At 32.7% G+C, this 22,586-nt stretch overlaps 1 protein-coding gene, 3 long non-coding RNA genes and 1 other non-coding gene across 7 annotated transcripts; 2 read left to right on the top strand and 3 right to left on the bottom strand.

Annotated features, from left to right (window-relative positions):
* Positions 1 to 2,531: 2,531 nt before the first annotated feature.
* Positions 2,532 to 2,624, bottom strand: TRNAY-AUA. The gene is made up of 2 exons: positions 2,588 to 2,624; positions 2,532 to 2,567 (listed from the first exon to the last, which is right to left on the bottom strand). It is a non-coding gene; the product is annotated as a tRNA-Tyr (tRNA).
* Positions 2,625 to 8,011: 5,387 nt separating this feature from the next.
* Positions 8,012 to 10,765, top strand: LOC116033508. Of its 2 annotated transcripts, none has more exons than XR_004100862.1 (4): positions 8,012 to 8,258; positions 9,131 to 9,209; positions 10,137 to 10,224; positions 10,586 to 10,765. It is a non-coding gene; the product is annotated as an uncharacterized LOC116033508 (long non-coding RNA). The 2 variants fall into 2 exon arrangements; XR_004100861.1 differs by having other exon boundaries at positions 10,106 to 10,224.
* A 3,965-nt stretch (positions 10,766 to 14,730) lies between these two features.
* On the bottom strand, positions 14,731 to 18,457 carry LOC116032979 (SUPPRESSOR OF GAMMA RESPONSE 1-like). The gene is made up of 6 exons (XM_031275732.1): positions 18,376 to 18,457; positions 17,246 to 17,381; positions 16,560 to 16,746; positions 16,107 to 16,489; positions 15,356 to 15,859; positions 14,731 to 15,245 (listed from the first exon to the last, which is right to left on the bottom strand). The coding sequence occupies exons 1-6, from the start codon at positions 18,381 to 18,383 to the stop codon at positions 15,174 to 15,176; spliced, it is 1,290 nt and encodes a 429-aa protein (XP_031131592.1). The 5' UTR covers positions 18,384 to 18,457; the 3' UTR covers positions 14,731 to 15,173.
* A 2,202-nt stretch (positions 18,458 to 20,659) lies between these two features.
* On the top strand, positions 20,660 to 21,827 carry LOC116031843. 2 transcript variants are annotated; one of them, XR_004100677.1, is made up of 3 exons: positions 20,660 to 20,794; positions 21,236 to 21,375; positions 21,455 to 21,827. It is a non-coding gene; the product is annotated as an uncharacterized LOC116031843 (long non-coding RNA). The 2 variants fall into 2 exon arrangements; XR_004100678.1 differs by lacking the exon at positions 21,236 to 21,375 and having other exon boundaries at positions 20,667 to 20,794.
* Positions 20,794 to 21,935, bottom strand: LOC116031844. The gene is made up of 3 exons (XR_004100679.1): positions 21,795 to 21,935; positions 21,476 to 21,563; positions 20,794 to 21,337 (listed from the first exon to the last, which is right to left on the bottom strand). It is a non-coding gene; the product is annotated as an uncharacterized LOC116031844 (long non-coding RNA).
* Positions 21,936 to 22,586: the final 651 nt, after the last annotated feature.

The raw sequence follows: 22,586 nt of genomic DNA, 5'->3' as shown, positions 1-22,586 counted from the left end.
ATATATATATATATATATATATATATATATATATATATATATATATATATATATATATATATATATATATATATATATATATATATATATATATATATATATATATATATATATAGTGGTTAAGCTATAACTAGCCTACTCCACTCTTCTCCTTAAAACTCCTAAGGAGGATTGTAGTATCTCCAATACAAGTTCGAACGTCCACGCTTAGAACACAAAGCCAGTCGTGAACTCCACCAGGTTTTTCAACTCCACAATGAGTTTATTTCACACATTTCTATTGCTATTTGCTACCAAGTAGAGAATACAGTTGAAAGAAAATAAATTTTTCTTTCACCAACAAAGAGCTTAGCTTGATAATCTTGATCTTCTCTTGTAAGCAACTCAAGTCTCTTGGATATGGATGTAAACTTTTTAGCACTTCACTTTCTCTCACTGGTCACTGGATGTAAAAAATACTTGAAATCATAAACAGTTAGAAATTTTGCAAAATGACTAGCATCTTCTTCAGTCCTAAAAGATGGTATTTATAGCATGGTTGAAAAAATAGCTAGGCGCTTGGGGAGCGCCTAGGGCGCCTGTATATAATTTTTTATTAAAAATTTGTTTAAGTATTTTTAATTTTTTAAAGACTAATAATTATAAACTATATAATACTTTAATAGTTAATACTAAAATATTAAATATTAACCTAACAAATGTCTAGAGTTTGAACAATCTATGATTATTTCGCTCAAACAATGTTGTTTTGAGTAAAATAACCCTTTAAAAAATAAAATAAAATAAAAAGAAAAGAGAAATAGCTAAACAGCCAACTAGGCGGCCTAGTCGATGCCTAGGAGGTCTAGTTGGCGCTTAGGAGGCCTAGACAGTCAGTGCGTAAGCAGCCTAGGCAGCCTAGGCGGCCAGCCACCTAGACCACCGATTAAAGTTATACGCTAGGCGGTGATTAATCGGCGCTTAGTCGGGACTTTTGCAACATTGATTTATAGGCGAATGAAAAAAGCCCGTTGGAGGGCAGACCAAATTCAAGCGACTTTTGACCAGTGGGTAAAGACCTGCGAGTAATCTTGAGAGTAGGTGAGCACGCCAGATTTTCTAGCCGTTAAGGACTTAATTTACGCTAAACATTACTTTTTTGTTCTGCACAAATTGTCTAGGCTTTTAAGGAAAACTCTTCCTTAGGATATGTTACTAAAACTTTTTTATTCCTCGGACACATTCGCTCAGTTTAAGGTTTCAGACTATAGGCTCAGAGAATGTCTCGAGCAATCCTTTCAAATGGTTAACTAGGTTAACACTTCGAGCCTTAAACCCACTATCTCTCGGATACGAATGGTTAACCTTACCACTCGTCCCTTTAACTCGTCGAAAGGTAGGTCCTTCCATCTCTTCGACCTCTGCAACCTTTCGGTTACAAATTGTTGTCTTTACTATTCATTCTTCTAACATTTAGAAAGGTAGGTCCTTCCACCTTTCGGTCTTGAAGTCTTCTACTCTTCTAATCTTCTGTCTTCGGTATTCTTCTTGAGCTATTCAAGAGATAACCACTCGGGTTACTCTACGAATCATTTGTTAAGACTAACTTCTTAAGTTAACATTTAGACGATCAAATTTTAACTACTCGAGGTACCATTTGATTTGTTTGAATGTTGACCAGAAAATCCTAAGTCTAAAAATAAAATAAATGGTCTCTAAAAGTTTATCATTTGGTATCATCAAAATTTAAAACAACATGTTCCTAACATTTATTTATATAGTTTAGGAAACTTTTTTTTACATATCCAAATAAATCAGCAAAATCAGAAATAACTAAAATTAAAGGGAAAACGAAATCACACAAATGAATAGCACATGACCATAACCATGAACAAAAGTGTTCCAGTCTCATATGTAATATTTTTACTTCAAGTGTCATAAAATGGCCCTACAGATTGACTTCATACATCAATTACCAGACTCAACAATAAAGTCACATTTCACAGACATACAGTAAAAATTGAGTTCTAATTTTATTCATGCACGCATTAATTATGTCAAACGCCTAAATTTAACTTAGGGGAAAGGCTCAGATACATATGTAAGCATATAAACTTAGGCGAGGGTAGCAAGTGAGGCTTGTTCAATTGCATATTTGCAGGCAAGGCAAGAGTTTCGAAGCAGACGAGCAGTGTTCATCGGCGATTAGGAATTTGGATTTACATCATCATCATCATTAAAAACAAACAATATTCAGTTCGATTGGTTCAGGTTTTTTACCAAATCGTTCGATATACAAGAATCAAACTATGACATGTTAGCTTGAGTTGAAATCATATGGCCACACGCAGCATGGTGCACCACATTGGATTGAGTCTGCTTTGAATCATTATATATGACTGCATGCATGTGTTGCACACGTTGTTGTAGTATAGTGGTGGGAATCCCCACTTGTCACGGAGGAGACCTGAGTAAGATCCCCATAGTGCGTTTTTGCTCCTTTTAGCTCTTTTTCAAAGTAAAACAAAGCAAGCTTAAATAAACAAAATAAATCCGACCTGCCGGATTTGAACCAGCGACCTAAGGATCCCAGCACAAACTAGGCCAACTATAGTCCTCCGCTCTACCAACTGAGCTAAGGTCAGGGATCAATAATTACCTTCAGAGAATTTCTATGGATACAAACGAATTGAGATGAATTATTGATTGAAGTTAATTTTAATAGTTTCTTTCACTTTTCTCTACTTACAGGATGTCTAATTAAATTACACTCACACAATGAAAATAAAGTTGATGCCTATGTAACATATTCCACACCTCTTAGAAAGTTTTTTTTTTTTTTTTTTATAAACACCTCTTAGCAAGTGGTTATTTATATGAGTTCAAATCTATATATACATTTTTCGAAGTAGGACAAAGACTTTTCCAAAACCTTTCTAAGTATCGTTTTACAAACTTTTTAAGTAAAATTTGAGAATTAATTCCATTGGGTATGCGTAAAATTATTTTTATTAAATTTATCTTTTTAATGATTTTATTATTAGCATATTAATATTTTTACATAGCATGAAATTGAAACAAAAAACACTAATAAACTGATCAGAAGTGTTTTGAAAGCTAATATAAAATAATTATGAATTATATTTAGTAACTAATATGTAATTTATTATTATTTTTGTAATAATATTTTAGGTTTGTTTGGGGTTTCGAGTTAGGTTTAGTAGGGAAGTATTCAACAAGTAGATAATGGATGATAGTATCGCCAAGAAACTCTTCCTTAATGTCGTGAGTTAAATATTTATTCATGAACATATACCTCAATGTGTTTCCCACTTATATTGCTATGCTTGCTTAGACTAACTAATTCATGAAAACTAAAACAAAACATTAAAAAAAAAAAACAAACAAACAAACAATGCAAGTCATGTGCCACGAAGGACAAACATGTGCAAGAGAAATCAATGTTGTGCATTGTCATTGCTCGCCCCTCCAAGGAGACCATTCTATGTGACAAAAATTGTTCAACTAAAACAAAGTATGCATCCTAATCCTAACAATATAAGAGTGCACGATGACTTTTGGAAAATGAAAAACTAGTACCCATTCCACCTAGTGAAATATTGCAAAACCACCAACTCAAAGGTTCAATTGACAAATGTGATGAGTTCAAGGAGCTAGTAGTCAAGGTGTTGGTTTTATGACTTTTGGGTAGTCAAAGGCAGGCCAACACCACCTGTTGGAATAGCGAGAATATAGGAAATATGTAGGAAAATATAACGAGAGAATATAGGTATTGTATTGCTCAGAATTGCATGTCCCTCTCTCCGTGTGTGGAGGGTCTATTTATACATATTTTGGCCCTAGAGCCCTACAAGGAATAAGAATCCTGGACCGCCTTATATTGGGAGTCATGTTACATTATAACTAATAAGCCCTAATCTTGCTAATATTACAAGTGTTAAGTCCAATCCTTATCGAACTCTTCTGTAGCTTTGTGTTGAGGGTCTTTCTTGGGCTTTCTTGATCCAATTGCTCTCTTGGGCCGGTCCATGTAGCTCAGGCCTATTGTATTATCCATCATCCAGTCCTCCACTTTCTTGGGATTTTGTGAATACAAAGTCTCGGGAAAGTATAATTGTGCTTTTCTCGGTCAATCTGCAAATAGAATTTTTTTTTGTTTGCCTATAAATACTCCCCTTCCCCTCTCATTTCCCAACCTCCCTCTCTCTCTCTAACTTCTCTCTTCCTTCCCTTCTTCCTTTGCCTACTTCATACTGATACCGGTAAGTCTCCATGTGTTCTTCTTTTCCCTCTTTCTCATTTCTTCATCTTTCTCCTCTTTTTTTTTTCATTTTTCGTTTGAGGCCACCGGAGCGTGCCGACTGTCTCGTGTGGCAGGATGGAGGGAGGAAAGACAACCCCCACCAAAGGTGAAGTAGTTGAATGGAATTAATTATTGTCGTTGGCTTAAAAATATTGATTAATTTTGAGTTCATCTACATCGACTACATGCTATTAAAAGAGGCTAAACAATTTCAAGTTGTTGCAAAGACAACCCCCACCAAAGATCAGCATCTAAGCTCACACTGCTGGAAATTATCTATTTTCCGACCTCATTTCCGACCACCAAAAAAATGGTCACAAAAAGTGACTGTGTTTCTTTTTTCCGTTAGGTGTTATAGTGGTCGGAATTTCCGACTACCTTTACTAAGTGGTCGGAAATTCCGACCACTTTTGACATAGTGGTCGGAAAGTTTTCGTCAAATTTAATTTTTAAAATTAGAGTGTATTTCTAACTTCCCCACTTAGTAAAGGTGGTCGGAAATGTTTTTGACGGTTTATATTGTTTGAAGTGATCTTTTTTTCCGACCACTGTTCAAGAGTGGTCGGAAACATCGACCACCATGTAAAGGTTGTCGGAAAAATTCTTCCTTTTTTTTTGATCCATTTTAACCTTGCATTTCTTCAACCGATCACGACACAAAGAGTTTACTAGTCACATGTTGACATATTGTGATGTTCAATATAAACAACCAAATTAGCATAGTGTAACAACCATTCCAACATTCTTGTTATGAAAAATAAGACCGTGCCTCCCTTTTCATACAGATATATGAAATCATTTTCTAACGTAAACTCTTTAAAAACCTTTATTCTTGTTATGATTCTATAGTCCTAGTTCTATTGAGAGTCCTAGCTTTATTGAGTTTTATAATCCTACGTAATGTATTATTATAGGAATATACCTTGGGGTCATCGACTCATGCGTACTGAGCCCAAATCGGATCCAGCTCTATGCATAGAGAGGATCGTTTTCCGACCGTTTTTTACCTCCCGAGGGTACTCACCCGACTCGACCTGAAACTTAGACTCATTCTCAGCTTAGTAAGTTGCTACTTAAACACCTTTAGGCCTGATCCCGACCCCGTTGCTCACTCTAGACCATTGAGCCCACGCGATAAGTACTAGAAGATAAATTTAGATAATAACATCCAAACCATCCATTAATATAAACAACCAATTTAACATACCTTTGGAAAAATTGAGATCCAAGATGCTTCGAAACAATCCATTAATAGTACACTACTCGAACGAAGGCCACGATTCAGCGTGGATCAGGTGTGACGTGGGTGCACGACCAGAGTGTCAACAAGGGTTTCACCGTATACTCCAACCTTTAGCTCAGTAACCCCTGACCCATTGTCACGTGAATCGGGCTTACAGACTTAAACCAACAAGTAGACCCGTAAAAGGAACTAATTTTCCTACATACGAATAATTATACATCCCCGTATTTATTACATCATATACAAATACATAGAATCATTTTCTAACTTCAACTCCTTACAACCTTTATTCTAACGTAACAAAAGTTCATATTATATCACCCACAATTTACAATATATTAGATCAATAGTTTAGATTTGTCTACATGCTCTCACATGGTGCATGATTCTCTTGAGAGTTTTTTCTCAAAATGGTCCATCGACTATTGCTCATTCTCAATTTTGCATTTCGACTTTCAATTGCACCAAATGTGGTCCCTCGACTTTCAAAAACCCACCCAATTTGGTCCTCCGTTACATATTCCGTCAAATCAGTGTTAACATGGAGGGCATTTTGATCCATTTACCTATTGTTAGCCTAATAAACATTGAGAAATAGTTGAGGGACCATTTTGAGAATAGTCAAGGGACCATTTTGGGAAAAACTATTTTATTTATTTCATTTTTGTTTATTTTCATTTTATAGACTCTATAAAATTATAATTTCTATACATTTTTTTTCTTACAAATATAAATAGTTAAAATCGCGTAATCCATCCTAAAATTTTTAACTTTTTTAAAGACTTTTTCCCTCTATCTAAATATACAAACTATTCCTATGCAGATTTACAATAATTTTTGTAACTTTCATAAATACTCATTTTTTAGGCACCGATTAAAATAATTCTTAGTCACATTCGTAGTACTAAATATATTACTTTGGATTTTTTTATAAATAAGATATAATATTATTAAACTTAAATAATTAAAAATAATGTGCCCACAGCACAAAAAATTTTATGATTAACTTAAAAATTAACTATAAATTTTATTGTTGAATACAAATTGATAATTATTAAACATTATTTATAATAATTATTGTGTCCCGTGTAATATACTAAAATTATTAGGTAGGATTTTTATAATTAAGGTATAATAATTTAATTAAATCAAAATTATTAAAAATAATGTGTCCACATTACTAAATAAATTATACTTGCCTTAATAATTAATAATTAATAAAAAAAATAAGAAGAGGAAAACATATAAAAGATGTCATACAATATCTTAAATAATGTATATTAATATAAAATTTAATAATTACTTTGAAATCAGATACAGAAAATATTGCAGGAAACATTGACGAGATTTTACTTTTCGGCTCACCTGAGAAGTTTACTAGAAAAATTTACCTTTCGGTCCGATATTTTTTCCCTACATTTTACACCCTTTGGGTGTCTAAGCTTGAAAAAAAATATTATTTTCAATGGTAAAAGTAATATTTAATGTGATACATGGTGATTGATTGTCTATGAACATAAAAAAAAAAAAAAAAAAAGTATATGAGTATTTATGAAATTTACGGAACTTATTGTAAAATTTCATAGGAATAGTTTGTATATTTAGAGGGTAAAAGTCAGTAAAGAAAGTTAAAAATTTTGAGGTTGGATTGCGCAATTTTAACTATTTATATTTGTAAGAAAAAAAATGTATAGAAATTCTAATTTTATAGAGTCTAAAAAATGAAAATAAACAAAAATGAAATAAATAAAATAGTTTTTCCCAAAATGGTCCCTTGACTATTCTCAAAATGGTCCCTCAACTATTTCTCAATGTTTATTAGGCTAACAATAGGTAAATGGACCAAAATGCCCTCCATTTTAACACTGATTTGACGGAATATGTAACGGAGGACCAAATTGGGTGAGTTTTTGAAAGTCGAGGGACCACATTTGGTGCAATTGAAAGTCGAAATGTAAAATTGAGAATGAGCAATAGTTAGGGGACTATTTTGGGAAAAAACTCATTCTCTTGACAAATGAATGTTAGTTGATAGCTAATAGATAATTAGTCGTATAGCTAGTAGCTATTAGCTTATCGTATTAGCTAGTTATAAAAATGTGTTTGGTAAATTAGTTGTTTACTATTAACTGGTTACGTGTAAAATGGCCAATAAGAATATTATTATTATTATTACTATTATTATTATTATTATTATTATTATGATGATGTAAAGTTTAATATAATTTACTTGTAATAATAATAATAGTCATTAATTCATTATCATAAATTAATTTTAATTATAAATATCTAAATTTTAAAATAATTTTATTTTGAAGTTGTTATTATTATTATTATTATTATTATTATTATTATTATTATTATTATTATTATGTTACAAAAAAAAAAATTCTGCCAAATTTTCACCCCAAATTATTAAAATTGGCGCCTAGCCCAAATTTTCGCCAATATTCAGTCCCTCCACTTCTTCACTTCTCCCTCCTTCACTCCCCAATCTCCCATTCTCATACTTTGCCCCAAAATTTCGCCCATCCTTCACTCCCTAATCTCCCATTCTCAGATTTTGCCCCAAAATTTTGCCTTCCTCCTTCAATCTCCCAATCGGCCTTCCTCTTTCACGCCTCCGGCACCGGCAGCAACGCAGGACCCACCGACGCACTCCATCGACAGTCGCACTCCAACGGCAATAACCCACCGGCACCATCGACTTCAGTAAGCAATGTTTTTTTTTTGGTTGTTTTAATCCGTTGACCTAATTTAGAGTTTTAATCTCTTGACGAATCCCAAACTGGTGAAAGATGCATTTAGCCAAAGGTAGGAGTGGAAGCCCTTGGTAGGGTCAAACCAAAGTACCTTTCGAGATTTTAGGTCTCATCATGTTTGTAAATGTAAATCGTGCTGTTTTGATGTAAAAAAGTCCCTTTCGTGGATTGTTTGTGCTTTGGTGTTTGTTGGGTTGTACTGGAATTTTCAGTAGATAAACTGGGTTTTAGTTGCTTAAAGGTTGTGATCAGAACGTGTTTGATGCCCTTGTTGTTCCATCTGCAAAACTTTTGGTTGGGTCTGATTGCTGAGAGAATCTAGGGAGGAAGTCTAAATAGAAAATTTTATCATTGTGCACTACGGCTCTTTATTTTTTGCCCATCATGTGTTTAGTTTTTAATATTTCACTTTAAGTTCTATTGGCAAATGAGAAAAACACTTTCTCAATGATGCCAACATTGGTCTTCCTTCCATTGAGCAAAGAAGTTTCATGAACTGGATGCTGATAACTACAAAATATATCACTTTTAGTTACTCAAATGAAAATGTTTTTGAAGTGAATTAAAGTATATTTATACAGCAACTTTATTGTGCTACATGGTTGCTGGAAAAGAAGTAAATAGACATGGTTGCTGGAAAAGAAGTAAATAGACTTACCTATGAAATATTGATTTTGAAGATGTCCTATTAGGGTGATTTTATTAGAGTTGTGGTTAAAATGTCCTATTGATTTTCACTTGTTAGTATTATGGTAAACTTCAAGCAAGGTATTTTAAGTAGAGGTAATATAACATTAAAATCTTTATTGGATATGAATTCAGATTTGTGCACCCTTGTGTGGAGAGAGAATAGTCCAAGCTTGGCTTTTGAGTTCTTCAGCATTGATATGATTGTTACAAGGTAAGGAATTGGCTCTATCTGGCTGTATTTCAATGCTTTTCTTGTAAAAACAAGTAAGTAGTTTGAATCTTTGCTCTTGAATTATATGCTTAAATTAGAGTAATTGTGTATTATGTATATACTAGTCATTGTTGCAAAAAAAAATGTCCAATAAACAAAAAATAATTGTCAAAGTATATCTTTGTTAATGTGATTTGGGCTTACAACCAAGTGTTATGTGCTACTCTCTATGATGCTGGCAGTATGCAAGAAGTGAAAGGTTAGATTTTAATAGCTTATTTCCTCTGTTATGTGCTACTGTGTGATTCTTTAGTTTCTAAGGTTTTCTTTTTCCTCATTAAGTACCTAGGATTGTGATGACCTAGATTTCACTGTGTGTTTTTGTTGAATTTGAAACTGATCACATGATCCTCCATTTAATAAGGGGTGTTGTTGATATATTGCTTGTTGCCTTTTGTCATTCAAGGAAAAATAATTTATGCTATATTGCAGCACTTGCCTTTTTTAATGGGGATAACTTTCTATTTATAACCCATCTATGAAATGTGGAAATGCTTTACCTTATAAACTACTCTACATATGCTTTTGTTACCACTCTTCATACTTCTATGAATTTAAGAAATTGGTTAAATTATTAGTGAATCTGAAATCTTTGCCTTCTAAATACTTTCAGCTTAGATAGTGTCATAGTGAACTGGGCCCTGTGAAGATTAGTACTCTGTTTATTTCTAGTAGAATCATGTATGCTCATCTATGACTTACGTAAGTTTATCCAAACTGGTTCGAAGACTTTTAACATGGCATTTCATTTATTCAGTTATTTATGAATTTGTGCCTTAGGAAAAAATAAGCTGCTCCAAATTTTCTTAATATTTTCAACTATTGACCTTTTGTAGGTTGACGTCTTTTGGTTAATCTTTCTCCCAGATTGAACTGAAGACTGCTCCATCTGATTTTCGATTCCCTACAACAAACCAGACTAGGCATTGTTTCACATGTATGTTGAGTTTCACAGGTAAAATGCCATGGCTTTATTTTGGTGTACTGCTTTTATTCTGTACTGCTTTGCATATGTTCCTAGGATACTTTTCCCTCCCATATGAATACACCTTTGTTAGCTTCATCAATATCATTTGAACTATGGATGCATATCCTACTTGCATAAACATGGAATACAGAACTATGAACATTTCAACAATTAGACATGTTTAGGTGATGAGATTTTTTCAAAATAGAAATGATTTGGCAACCTGATAAATTAAAAACAATTTAGGTTTCCAAGACTAGGCTGACCTTGTGATTAAAGTCTTTAATCTGCAGCAAGTGGCATGTTTACAATGTTGGGTCTGACTTGTTTTTCCATTTCTATAATTCAGGTGTGTGGTAGCTAAAGGTGGGAAGGTTGATGACTCTGAGAAATTTGCTTCCTACTTGTATATTCAAAAATTCAGAGACTAATAGGAATGTTAGATTTTGACTTGTTTTACATATTCAATTGTATATTGATGAATGAAATCTCATCAAGCATATGAAATGCATATTTTATGTTTTTTCAACAGATATTTTAACATGTAACAATATATATATATATATATATATATATATATTCAATTCACTACAGAGAATCGAGGGGGTTCTCTGTAGTGAAATATATATTTTTTATAATGAGAACATTTCCGACCACTAAAAGTTGTTAGTGGTCGGAAATAATCAATGTTCTTTGCTTCAACTTTTCCGACCACCAGTTGTCGGGATTTCCGACAACTAGGTGGTCGGAAGCCTGGACAGCCAACTTTTCCACGCGACGAACTTTTTCGACGCCACTATTTTGTGGACAGTATTTCCGACCACTGCGTGGGATGGTCGGAAATACCGACGAGTGTTTTTTCAGACCCCAACAGTGGTCGGAATAGTGGTTTCTGACCGAATTTTGGCGATTTCCGCCACTTGTCGGTGGTCGGAAAATTGTTGATTTCCAGAAATGTCATCAGTGACAATCCTAGATGCTACCCCAGACCTCATTATACAATTTTAGATAAATTTCCAAATTTAATATTTATTTGCTAAAAAAAATTGCATCATGTTTGAATAGTTGGAAAAGTCTAGTATGGGAGAAATTTTCAAGAAGGTGAAGACCCACTCACCCTAGTGTCCCTTCTCTAAGCACATCATGTGATTGTTAGTCCTAGGGAGACCAAAATTTCTCGTATCCTTTACTAAAGTTAACTCTACGTCTATATATGCCTCTATCTCTAGCTCTTTGCCAGGAAACTTCCATATTCTTATCCTAAAATCCAGCTTTCTTAACCATTGGATGTCCCTCCAACCAGATAAGAGGGCATTCATGTCCCCTCCATAATTTCCGGGAGGATTTCAAGATTGTTACTTGAAAGGAATTGGTGAATGTATCCAGAAACTAGGCAATATGTGCTTACTAAATTATGGTTAGAAAAATGACACTTTTCACATCTCAATAATAATGATATGCTCCTTCCATCCCATTTTAGGTGTCTAGTTCGGTTAACAAGACTTGACTGAAGTTATTTTGAATTCAATTATTTATAATATTAAGTTTAGTATTAATATACAAAATTTATATATTTAGAAACTACACTAAAAGTACTATTAAACACAAAAAAAAATCAAATTTAAAAAATAAGTAAAAAATACTAAAGAAAATAAACAAATAAGAAAGAGTTGGTTTGACCAATGAATAGTAAGTAGGACAAATAAAATGGGAAGAGGGAGTAATAAATAGTCGTTCAATTTTTAACATTTTCATTTTTTATATATAAAAAATAGTGCCTTGTGTCCTGAATTGAGTGACAAAGTGGGTGAAACATAATTCTCCTAGTTAAAAGGTCACGAATTGAATTTTTACTAAAATTCTCTCACTTGAGCAATGTTTTCTTAGTGCAATTTACAACTCTGATCTTATGTAGTTTGTAAACTAATACACAAAAATAGAGTTTACTATTACACACTCTTGAATAATAAGTATGTGTTTTTCTCGCCGCCCAAAAAAAAAAAGGGTTTTGCACTAAGTATAATGAAGATTTTAAAAATTGAAACCTCCTCAAGTTCAAACACCTTTTTGCTAGCAAATAATTCTAGGTGTGTGAAAAAAATCGGACCAACAGAAAATCAATGATTGAAAATTGAACAGTCTGAATGTTTCGAATGAATAGTAAGTAGGACAAATAAAATGGGAAGAGGGAGTAATAAATAGTCGTTCAATTTTTAACATTTTCATTTTTTATATATAAAAAATAGTGCCTTGTGTCCTGAATTGAGTGACAAAGTGGGTGAAACATAATTCTCCTAGTTAAAAGGTCACGAATTGAATTTTTACTAAAATTCTCTCACTTGAGCAATGTTTTCTTAGTGCAATTTACAACTCTGATCTTATGTAGTTTGTAAACTAATACACAAAAATAGAGTTTACTATTACACACTCTTGAATAATAAGTATGTGTTTTTCTCGCCGCCCAAAAAAAAAAAGGGTTTTGCACTAAGTATAATGAAGATTTTAAAAATTGAAACCTCCTCAAGTTCAAACACCTTTTTGCTAGCAAATAATTCTAGGTGTGTGAAAAAAATCGGACCAACAGAAAATCAATGATTGAAAATTGAACAGTCTGAATGTTTCGAATTTTGGTTCGGTTTTCGTTATCAATGTCAAAAATTTTTTGTCATTTGAATTTTTCGGTCGNAAAATCAATGATTGAAAATTGAACAGTCTGAATGTTTCGAATGAATAGTAAGTAGGACAAATAAAATGGGAAGAGGGAGTAATAAATAGTCGTTCAATTTTTAACATTTTCATTTTTTATATATAAAAAATAGTGCCTTGTGTCCTGAATTGAGTGACAAAGTGGGTGAAACATAATTCTCCTAGTTAAAAGGTCACGAATTGAATTTTTACTAAAATTCTCTCACTTGAGCAATGTTTTCTTAGTGCAATTTACAACTCTGATCTTATGTAGTTTGTAAACTAATACACAAAAATAGAGTTTACTATTACACACTCTTGAATAATAAGTATGTGTTTTTCTCGCCGCCCAAAAAAAAAAAGGGTTTTGCACTAAGTATAATGAAGATTTTAAAAATTGAAACCTCCTCAAGTTCAAACACCTTTTTGCTAGCAAATAATTCTAGGTGTGTGAAAAAAATCGGACCAACAGAAAATCAATGATTGAAAATTGAACAGTCTGAATGTTTCGAATTTTGGTTCGGTTTTCGTTATCAATGTCAAAAATTTTTTGTCATTTGAATTTTTCGGTCGCTTATCAATTTTTTATGAGAACCAAAAACCGACCGAAAAATCAAAGATTAATCCAAAGAAAAAAAAAAAAAAAACTCCAACTAACCCATTACATTAATTTTAATGGACTAGGACTATTGGATAGCACTACATTTGTTGACCATATAATGTATTAAATATAGTTGATTTACATTTCACTAAGCCACTATTGTACTTGAGGACATTAACTCCAATGCACTATAAATACTAAGATACTACTATTTGTTTGCTTCAACAATTTAGCCATTTAGCATTAGTTAAAGAAATAAAATAAATTTAGCCATTTTACATAAAAACTTTGGTTATATTTAACCGACCAAAAACCAAAAACTGTAGGTGCCAATTCTATCAATTATGATGAGTTGAACAATCGGCCAGTTTCGATTGGTTATAAAAGTTCTATTAAAATTTCGAAATAACCGAAAATTATGCTTCTAAATAATTCCATCTCCTCACACTAATATCATTGCACATTTTACTCATTTGGAGGACTAAAAGCGCCAAAAACTTTGGCCATGTTTGGTAAATGACTATTAGCTTATTGAGTTAACTCGTATAACTAGTTAATAACATTAACGGATTATAAAAGAGTGTTTGGTAAATTAGCTATTTGCTAATAATTGTTTGATATAATTTCTTTTTCTAAAAAAAAAAACTAATTGAAAAAGTTACTTTGAACAGTTTTTTAATTTCATTTTAAAGTTACAAAAAACTAATTAACCAAACATTTATATTGATTCAAATAAATCAAAATTAGTTGATAAACTAACTATTTAACCAAACAAATCCAAGGAATTATAACAAAAGAACTAAATTCGGTATACACCATAATTTATGGACCAAAAGTATTATTTTTCTTTTTCTATTTTATTTTGAATAATCACAGTAATAATAATTATAATAAATATTCATCACCATAATACTATTGAATGCCTACAATGTGTAAATAATAATACTCACCAAAGTTGAAACAGATAGGTGAGCCTGACCCTTACTACATGTTGAATGTCAGCCAATGACCTGTAAGCTAAGGTTCTTGCTGGTTCATTGTTTCAGACAAGACATTACATTTGAATATTAGCAGTGCCCTGTTTCTTATCTCAAGAAGAATGTTTCAACTACAGAATACTATCAATTAAGAAACAATTGCAAACTCTCATGTCCCCTTCTGTCCAATATCAAAAGGTAGAGAAAACACTATAATAATAGTGTGTAAGCTTTTCAAGAACAAACATTTTTCGTTGAGAAAATGCCAAACCAAAAATGAGCTTTGTCCTCTTAGACACAACTATAATAAGAACATTGGTTAGCCTCCTAGTAACTGGTAGGTTGAGGGTAAGCCTCAGTGTATAAGCCGTGCTTGGCCATGAGGAAAATAGTTAATATGCCAACAGACATGAGGTGTTTAGCATATATACATTATATAATTTTGTTACAAAACATGAAAGGAAATAAGTAGCATTGAACACGCAGTTAATCTGGCTTCAAAAATGGAAAAGACCGACCTTATGGCATAAGGTTAAAAAGCTAGATACTGCATGAAATATTAATACCATTCACTGGCATTCGGGCATAGTTCATCCAAGCAGGCCTCAAAAAGAAATAGCGATATTGGTGGAGTTAGCAGTCCACTTTGGAGCAAAATCTGTCTAATGATGCCGTTAATCTCCTTGCTCTTCAGAACCAATCTTGTGCCCACCCCAGGCAATGAAACTGTCCTGTGATCCAAACTCCTGCAGAAATTTGAATTCCAAATATGGCCAATCAAAAGTCAGAAAAATAAGAAACAAATTCAATATGAGACAAAATAAATTTTAAACAATAGTAATAATAACAGAATTACAAGTTGGCTAAGCCGAAAGTCAGGTGGAGTGTCTAGTATAATGTTCGCTGGATCAAGCTCATAATCTTGGCACTCTGAATCTTTTTTCAAATCCTCCGCCCCCAGGCATGCATAATGATCAGAAAGACGGGTCTTGCACTTCTTTTCTTTATGGTTTTGCTGCTCATAATCTTGGCACTCCTCTAAATCTTTTTTCAAATCCTCCGCCCCCAGGCATGCATAATGATCAGAAAGACAGGTCTTGCGCTTCTTTTCTTTATGGTTTTGCTGATCCTCCCTACTTGGAGATTGGCTAATGATAAATTCATCACACAATGATATATATTCCGCAAGCTGCTGCGAATCCATTATGTTTTGTGACTCAAGGTCATACCATTTCGGGTCATCACCAGCTTCATTTTCATTTTTCGCCTCCATTTCATCAATTTGATTCTCAGTGATTAGGTCATGATTACCAGACTTCTGAAATGGAGTTTCCATGTGGTCTTCAATGTAGTTCACCTCCTGATGATGAAGTGTAAATCAAAAAAGTTGAATATATATTCTTGCATGAGAACGAACATTAAAGCAAAATATTTACAAAGCAGAAGAGTTTCAGGGAACTCATATTCAAGCCAAACATATTTTTGAATATCTTCTTTTAGTATTTTTTTTTTTGTCCTGGGGTCAAGGATACTGCATCTGAGCTTGCAAATCTTCTTTCTGTAAATGGGGGTTCTGGGGTCACAGATTTGGGAGTAACGGGATCTACCTTGACAGTCAAACATTCATGGCCATTCGGAGATTGACATTCACTTTTCTTATTATGCTTAACCTGCTGCTGCTGATAATACACCTTGGAGATTACATATTCTCCTTCTCTTTCATCTTCGCTTGTTCCAAGGTGATACTGATGCATAACCCAATTTGTTTTCTCTGGTTTACCACCCTTGGCAGGGCTGACATATAGAACCATTATCTTCTTACAACCTTTTTGTACACCATCCAAGAGAACAGGTTTTGTGCGACCAGTCTTGTGCCAACGAACATCTCCAAAATTATCACCATGTATCTTTCGGCGCTTTCGAGTTCCTGTATTGTAGGCTTTTATTGCTCTGTGAAAGAAGTGCGAACAACTTCCATCCATCTTAATACCTAAAAGCACGGCCATTATTATAAGTAATGCTAATTATAAAAGCTAATCCTAGAGCATCATAGTTCATACCGGGTAAATTTTGAGGATGTGTATAGCAGATTCCATCATCTTCTTCAACTGTTGGAATGAACTCATCAATAAAAGGATGAGTTTGCAAATCTTCGGCTCCAAATTTCGCAATTAAGTGCCAGACAATCTCTTGATCAGATGGATCAAACTTCACCCCTCTTGGTAATCCTGGCCATTCATGACTTACCTGAAATTAACAGATTTTAATTTATTATTATTATTATTATTATTATTATCATTATTATTATTATTATTATTATTATTATTATTATAACTCTAAAATGGAGAACAATAATGAAGTGAAGTTGACTGTAATTAGTCTCTGACTTTATAAAAATGAACGTAGTTACTGTACAAAGTTGCTTCATCCTTTCCTAATTCCCTTTACTTTGTTTCTTCTCAATTGAATATTTCTTCAAAATCACAAAATCAACTTAAGAACCATGCATCGCTAATCAAAGATAACATGCCAAGTTCAAACAATGATTAAACTAGATAACATATGAATTCCCAATTTATAGGAGAGCAGTATAAAGGATCAGAAGGAAGAGGGAAGAATGGGAGATTTGGAGAAGTGGGAATTCATGGATGTAAATACAGTAATTATACTTTTAACACGTGAAAGGAAATATTAAGAAAATTATAACTTATCAATAGAAATAAAGTTCCTGGATTTAGAATCTTACATCACTGTTGTCAATTCTATACTGGCAATTAGGGCAAGCTTTTGTAGGATTACTCTTCCAGTTGGTTCTTTTTGGATCACTTGATGCACTAAGAATCTTTGTTGCAAGCCTATTAGGATCAACCAACCATGCTTGTCTGCACAGGTCAATCAAACCATATTTATAAATATATATACTCGACTACAATACATACTACCAAATTTATAGAATCAGAACTCCAACTAGTCTATCATGGTGGTGCTATTATCAACTTGTAGAGCTCTACATTAACCTAAAATCTGCTACAAATCATTCTCAATGCTTAACATGCGGAAACATACCTTGAGAAACAAAAAGATGCAATACTAGAAATTGCAATTGCATAAACATATCAGAATTCAAACAGTAGCGTAACAAACAAAAGAATGCACTCTAACCCATTTAATATGCATAGAGAAAGTTAAAACTAAACACATAGTCATGGAGCTCAATCAAACATATAGAACTCCTTTAAGGCTTAGACACCAGCTAATTGCAATGCTAATGCTAACTGAAACTAGAAACACCAAACTAACAGTACAGCAACTGACTTTTAACAGCAATACTGTTACAAGCATTATTTATCTACTACTTCTATACACCCAAAAATGCAGCATAGGCAAAATATCAAAAACCATTCCAATACCATAAGACAATTCATTAATCTCATTAGGCAAGAGAAGAATCTCATATTGTCTGTGATTTTGGCATTAATAAACTGCATATATATATATCTCAGTGAGCAGATGATTCATCAAATGGAAAATATGAAGTCCCCATTCCAATACCATAAGACAATTCATTCATCTCAACCTCTACTCTTACAAACTCAGCGGACAAACACAACTCCACGCTTTGATAAAAATCCGAACTTTAAGCCATTCTAATGACTTGCAGAGTCGCACAGACTCATAAGGTTGGGATATTTCCCCACTTTAATTAGATAATATTTACATAAATCCTTTCTGATTGTAAGAATCATCATGCATTGGTAAAGTTGGAATCGTTTTCACAATATAATCATCCGAAAACAAAAAACAGCTCTATTCAGTGTGCGTGAGAACAAAACCAAAAGGTACAAAGGGGTTTTGGCGGATGAAGATTTTTGGTACCTGGCCATTGGAAAGATTTATGACCAAAAGAAGCAAGAACCCTGATTCTTGTGTTTTGGGTATTTTGGAATGTGCCCAACAGTGTGCCAGTGTGGACGTAAAATAGTGTGGGTCTCTGTCCCAAGGATTTCCCACTAAATATGGTTTTGAAATTCAAAGGCGTGGGACCGTGTTTGATGTGATGTGGTGATTAATGTGCCCCGGAGGCTCGGAACCCAATTGTAATATGAACGTTAATTCTAGGGAAATTACCGCAATAGGTAGGGCTGAGAAAAAAACCGAACCGACTCAAACTTCATAGAGTTCATTTATCGACAGAGTTTTTAGTTCAAAATTTTTTAGTTTTTTAATAAATTCAGTGACCTATTTGACATTTTTTTCTTAAAAAATTGACAATTTATTGAAAAACTAAAAAATTTAGTGGTCCAATTGTTTTTCATAATTAGTAGTGTGTAAAAATGGTCCAATTGTATAAAATTTTCTTGTTTGATGATTGAATTGCACACTTTTTAAGTTCAATGGCCCAATTGCACAAAAGCGATAAGTTCAGTGGCCTATTGGACACTTTTTCCATTTTTTTTATGAAAATCAATAATTGACCAAAAATTTAATCTATCTACTATATGTATATACACACTACTAATTGTCCCGTGCAATTTACAAATAAGACTTATACAATAAAGTTATCTGAATATTAACATATCTAAAATTTTGTCAGCAAATTAATTTTTAATTTTAATTTTAAGTTAATGTGAAAGTTTTCCGTAAAAGATAATGAATGCATTAGTTTGCCTAGATAAATCACTAGTTTAACAAAAACTAATTGTAAAAACTTATTAATCATTGTTTTGATATTATAAATTACTCCGTATTAAATAATTCATGGTAAACAACATTTGTAGTTACAGTACCGCTTCTTTCACTTCCGTTTGCAATCAAAATTTAGGTTGCTAACTCTTGAAACAACAACGTATAACTGACCATATACAAAAATTGATTTCTTTAAAAGCAATTTTACATGAGATAAAGTCTAACCTTGACTCTTATTTATAGTCATTGTTGGGAATGAACAGTCAATATTGCACAAAATAATATATTTATATATATATTACAAAATGCGAATATATATATATATATATATAGTTATATACTAGCATTGTACCCGTGCGATGCACGGTTTACAAATTATATTTTAATTTAAAATATTTATTGTAATAAACAAACCGATTGAATATATGCCGGATTTACAAATTATATTTTAATTTAAAATATTATTGTAATAAACAAACCAATTGAATATACGATAATAAGCTATATATATAACATTGTTATAGGTTATTATACGATATTGCAACACCAACACACAAAAATATTGACTTAAAAAAGTAGAATTCTATTTACAAATTTTTAAAAACTTCCTGATAAACAACATTAGTATATAAAGTACAACTCTTAATAAAATCATTACAAATTATAATTTAATTTTTAGATCTTTAGGATTGCTAACTCTAGACGCATACAAAGACTAATTTCTTCAATAACAACCCAACATGAGATATTATCCATTAAAAATATTATTCGCTATAAATATGAAAAAAAAATGATGAAATAACAATTTACACCACACTTACTATTGTATATAATGTTTATAAGTAAGTGCACAATAATTTCCTTGAAAAACACCATACAAACAATTTTTGGTTGTAGTAGATTGATAAACAGTAACTAACCGTCTCTTCTAATAAATTTTCTTTGTCGTCTACATCAAAATGTTTTTTTAAATAAAATAAGTAAATGACCATATTGCACATCTAATAGAAATAAATTTGTATACAATAAAAATATTCATCAACTCAATAATTTTTTAAAAAGACATAATAACAATTTTATTTACAAACAAATAAATTAAACTTTTACTTCCAATAAATAAATACATACCTATATATATATATATATATATATATATATATATATATATAAATTTTTTGTAATTAATTATGAGCTTATTTAGATTGTGGTAAGTCCTGTAAATATCCTAAAGGCTACAACTTTACATATTAAAAAAAAAAAAAAAAACTTTCTGAATTATCACGTCTGCCTGTCTCACGGTCTGCCTCGTGCATCACCTCTCCATCTTTTCTATCAAAATCATCTCTCCATCAAAGCCCATCTTTCCATCTTTCTATTGCTAGTCTGCTACCAGAAAGTAGAAGCGGAGTGCAAGGCCGAGGGCCGGAGGTGTAGCCGCGGAGACGACTGGTGATGGGACATGGTAGCGTGAGGTGGCGGCCGTCGGCGTGGCGGAGGGGCTTGGTCGCGTGGGCGTAGCGAAGGGAAGACTGCTACTGAGCTCTGACTTCTGAGGAACAGATCAACATAGGTGATGAACACTGAACAGTTTTCACCGATCCAGATTACGGTAACTCGAATCTCGGGGTTCACGGAGGTTTACCTTTACATATCTATTAGACAGGCTAAGTGAGATGATGCCCTAGATCTAGATCTAGTTAAAGCTTCCATTCTGATATTTGCATATAATTTCTGTGAGATATGTTATCTTATGGTATTTTTGAGCTTTAGTACACTATGTTTTTGCATGTTATTTCTACTAACAGTTATGTAGAAGACAAACCAAGTATAAGTATCTATTCAATTTATGTGTGTATTTCGTTCTGTATTCTGCCTTAATAGTGCTCTGTTAATATTTTTTTTTTAAAAAAAAACTGACTTGCCATTTTCAAGATTTTGTTCAAAATTCAACAAAAAAGTCTAACTGAACATTCACATGACTTGTGTTCTTTGTTAACAAAAAGTCGTACACTGTCCACATGATAAGAATTAAATCTGATGGTTTATGCAGTTAGGAAGGTTTTAATACCTGGATTTAGAGTAGACCGTGGCTTCCTCTTCCTCTTTCTTCCTATGACTGCAGAAGTTATTTTCCTCATTCACAACTTGTATTCTGGAACCAAACGGGAGAGGCTTAGAAAATTAGAAAAGGTTAAGACCGTGCTGGCTTACTCGTGTTAGATTAAATTATTATCATAAGTTTCGATTGAATGTTTTGATATATGCACAGATATCTCCAGGATGTACTTACATTAAAGACCCTTTACATCTGTTGGTTGCCCATTCAGTGGATAATGTTTGCACAGACGATAACTGACTTGGATCCATTGCAGCCTTTGCTGAAGAGATACATCAGTTTCTCAGTTCATTATATGCAACTTATATAATCTGTTTATAGGAAATCTGCTACAGAGTACTTGAAAGTTAAAAAAACAAAAAAAAAAAAAAGATTGTGGATGACGATTGGTATGTGTCTTACCCTACCTTCCATTCTAGATTTTTTCTATACCTGTGCTTATTTTATATGTAATTCTTTAGTTAGGTTTATAGTATAGAGCATACACACATACCTTTTGATCATGAAACACACCCTCTTTGCACTTGATGGTTTCTCCGTCTCTTCTCTCACAGGAACTTCATACGCGTTTTATAGCATTTCTGGTGTTCATAAGAGCTTTTCTTGAGAACCAATGGTGTTCATCGGTGCTAAATCCCAACCCAGAATGTATAATGGAGCAATGGGACTATGAAACATTGAAACTTCAAAATCTTTTTTCTTTTGGGGAACTCCATAAGTTTATATTTATAGATCATGGAATATTGTTTAAAGTTAAGTTGGCTACAGCTGTGGTTTTTTTTTTTTTCTTTACATTCCCAATGCCCAAAGGAGTCCTTTTTGGGGAACTTCAAAAGTCAAAAAGGTTGTTATAGACTCCCAAAGTATATATTTATAGACTATGTAACTTACAGAGATAAAGCACCATTTTTTTTGAGCGGGAGTTTTGGCTCCTACACGGTTCCCTAGGAGAGTGACTATTATATAGAGTAAGATATATATATATATATATAACATTCGAACACAACACATCACTTTAATAGTAAATATGATCAAAGTATGATACAACACAAGGGATAAAATCACAATTTTAATCCCAATACACTAGTACAAAACAATAAAATTAAAGCAGAATTTATATATATACAAAATATATAACGGGATTTAACACTTACAATATAATCTCACGTACCAAGAAACAAAGGAAGAGACAGACAAGGATTCAAGTCGAGTCTGCACTCTCTCGTTAAAATCGATTCCTCACCTCCCGGTAGTGTTAGAAGCGTTGTGATGTCGGTCTCTCAGG

The sequence above is a fragment of the Ipomoea triloba genome, chromosome 10, assembly GCF_003576645.1.
Source record: "Ipomoea triloba cultivar NCNSP0323 chromosome 10, ASM357664v1".
NCBI classification, from domain to species: Eukaryota; Viridiplantae; Streptophyta; class Magnoliopsida; order Solanales; family Convolvulaceae; genus Ipomoea; species Ipomoea triloba.
This window is presented reverse-complemented; position numbering and strand designations above follow the sequence as displayed.

Coding starts and splice junctions, on each gene's coding strand:
- LOC116032979 (XM_031275732.1), bottom strand. Junction 16,747..17,245: donor ATAGAATTGACAACAGTGAT/GTAAGATTCTAA, acceptor TGTTAATTTCAG/GTAAGTCATGAATGGCCAGG. Junction 16,490..16,559: donor ACATCCTCAAAATTTACCCG/GTATGAACTATG, acceptor CCGTGCTTTTAG/GTATTAAGATGGATGGAAGT.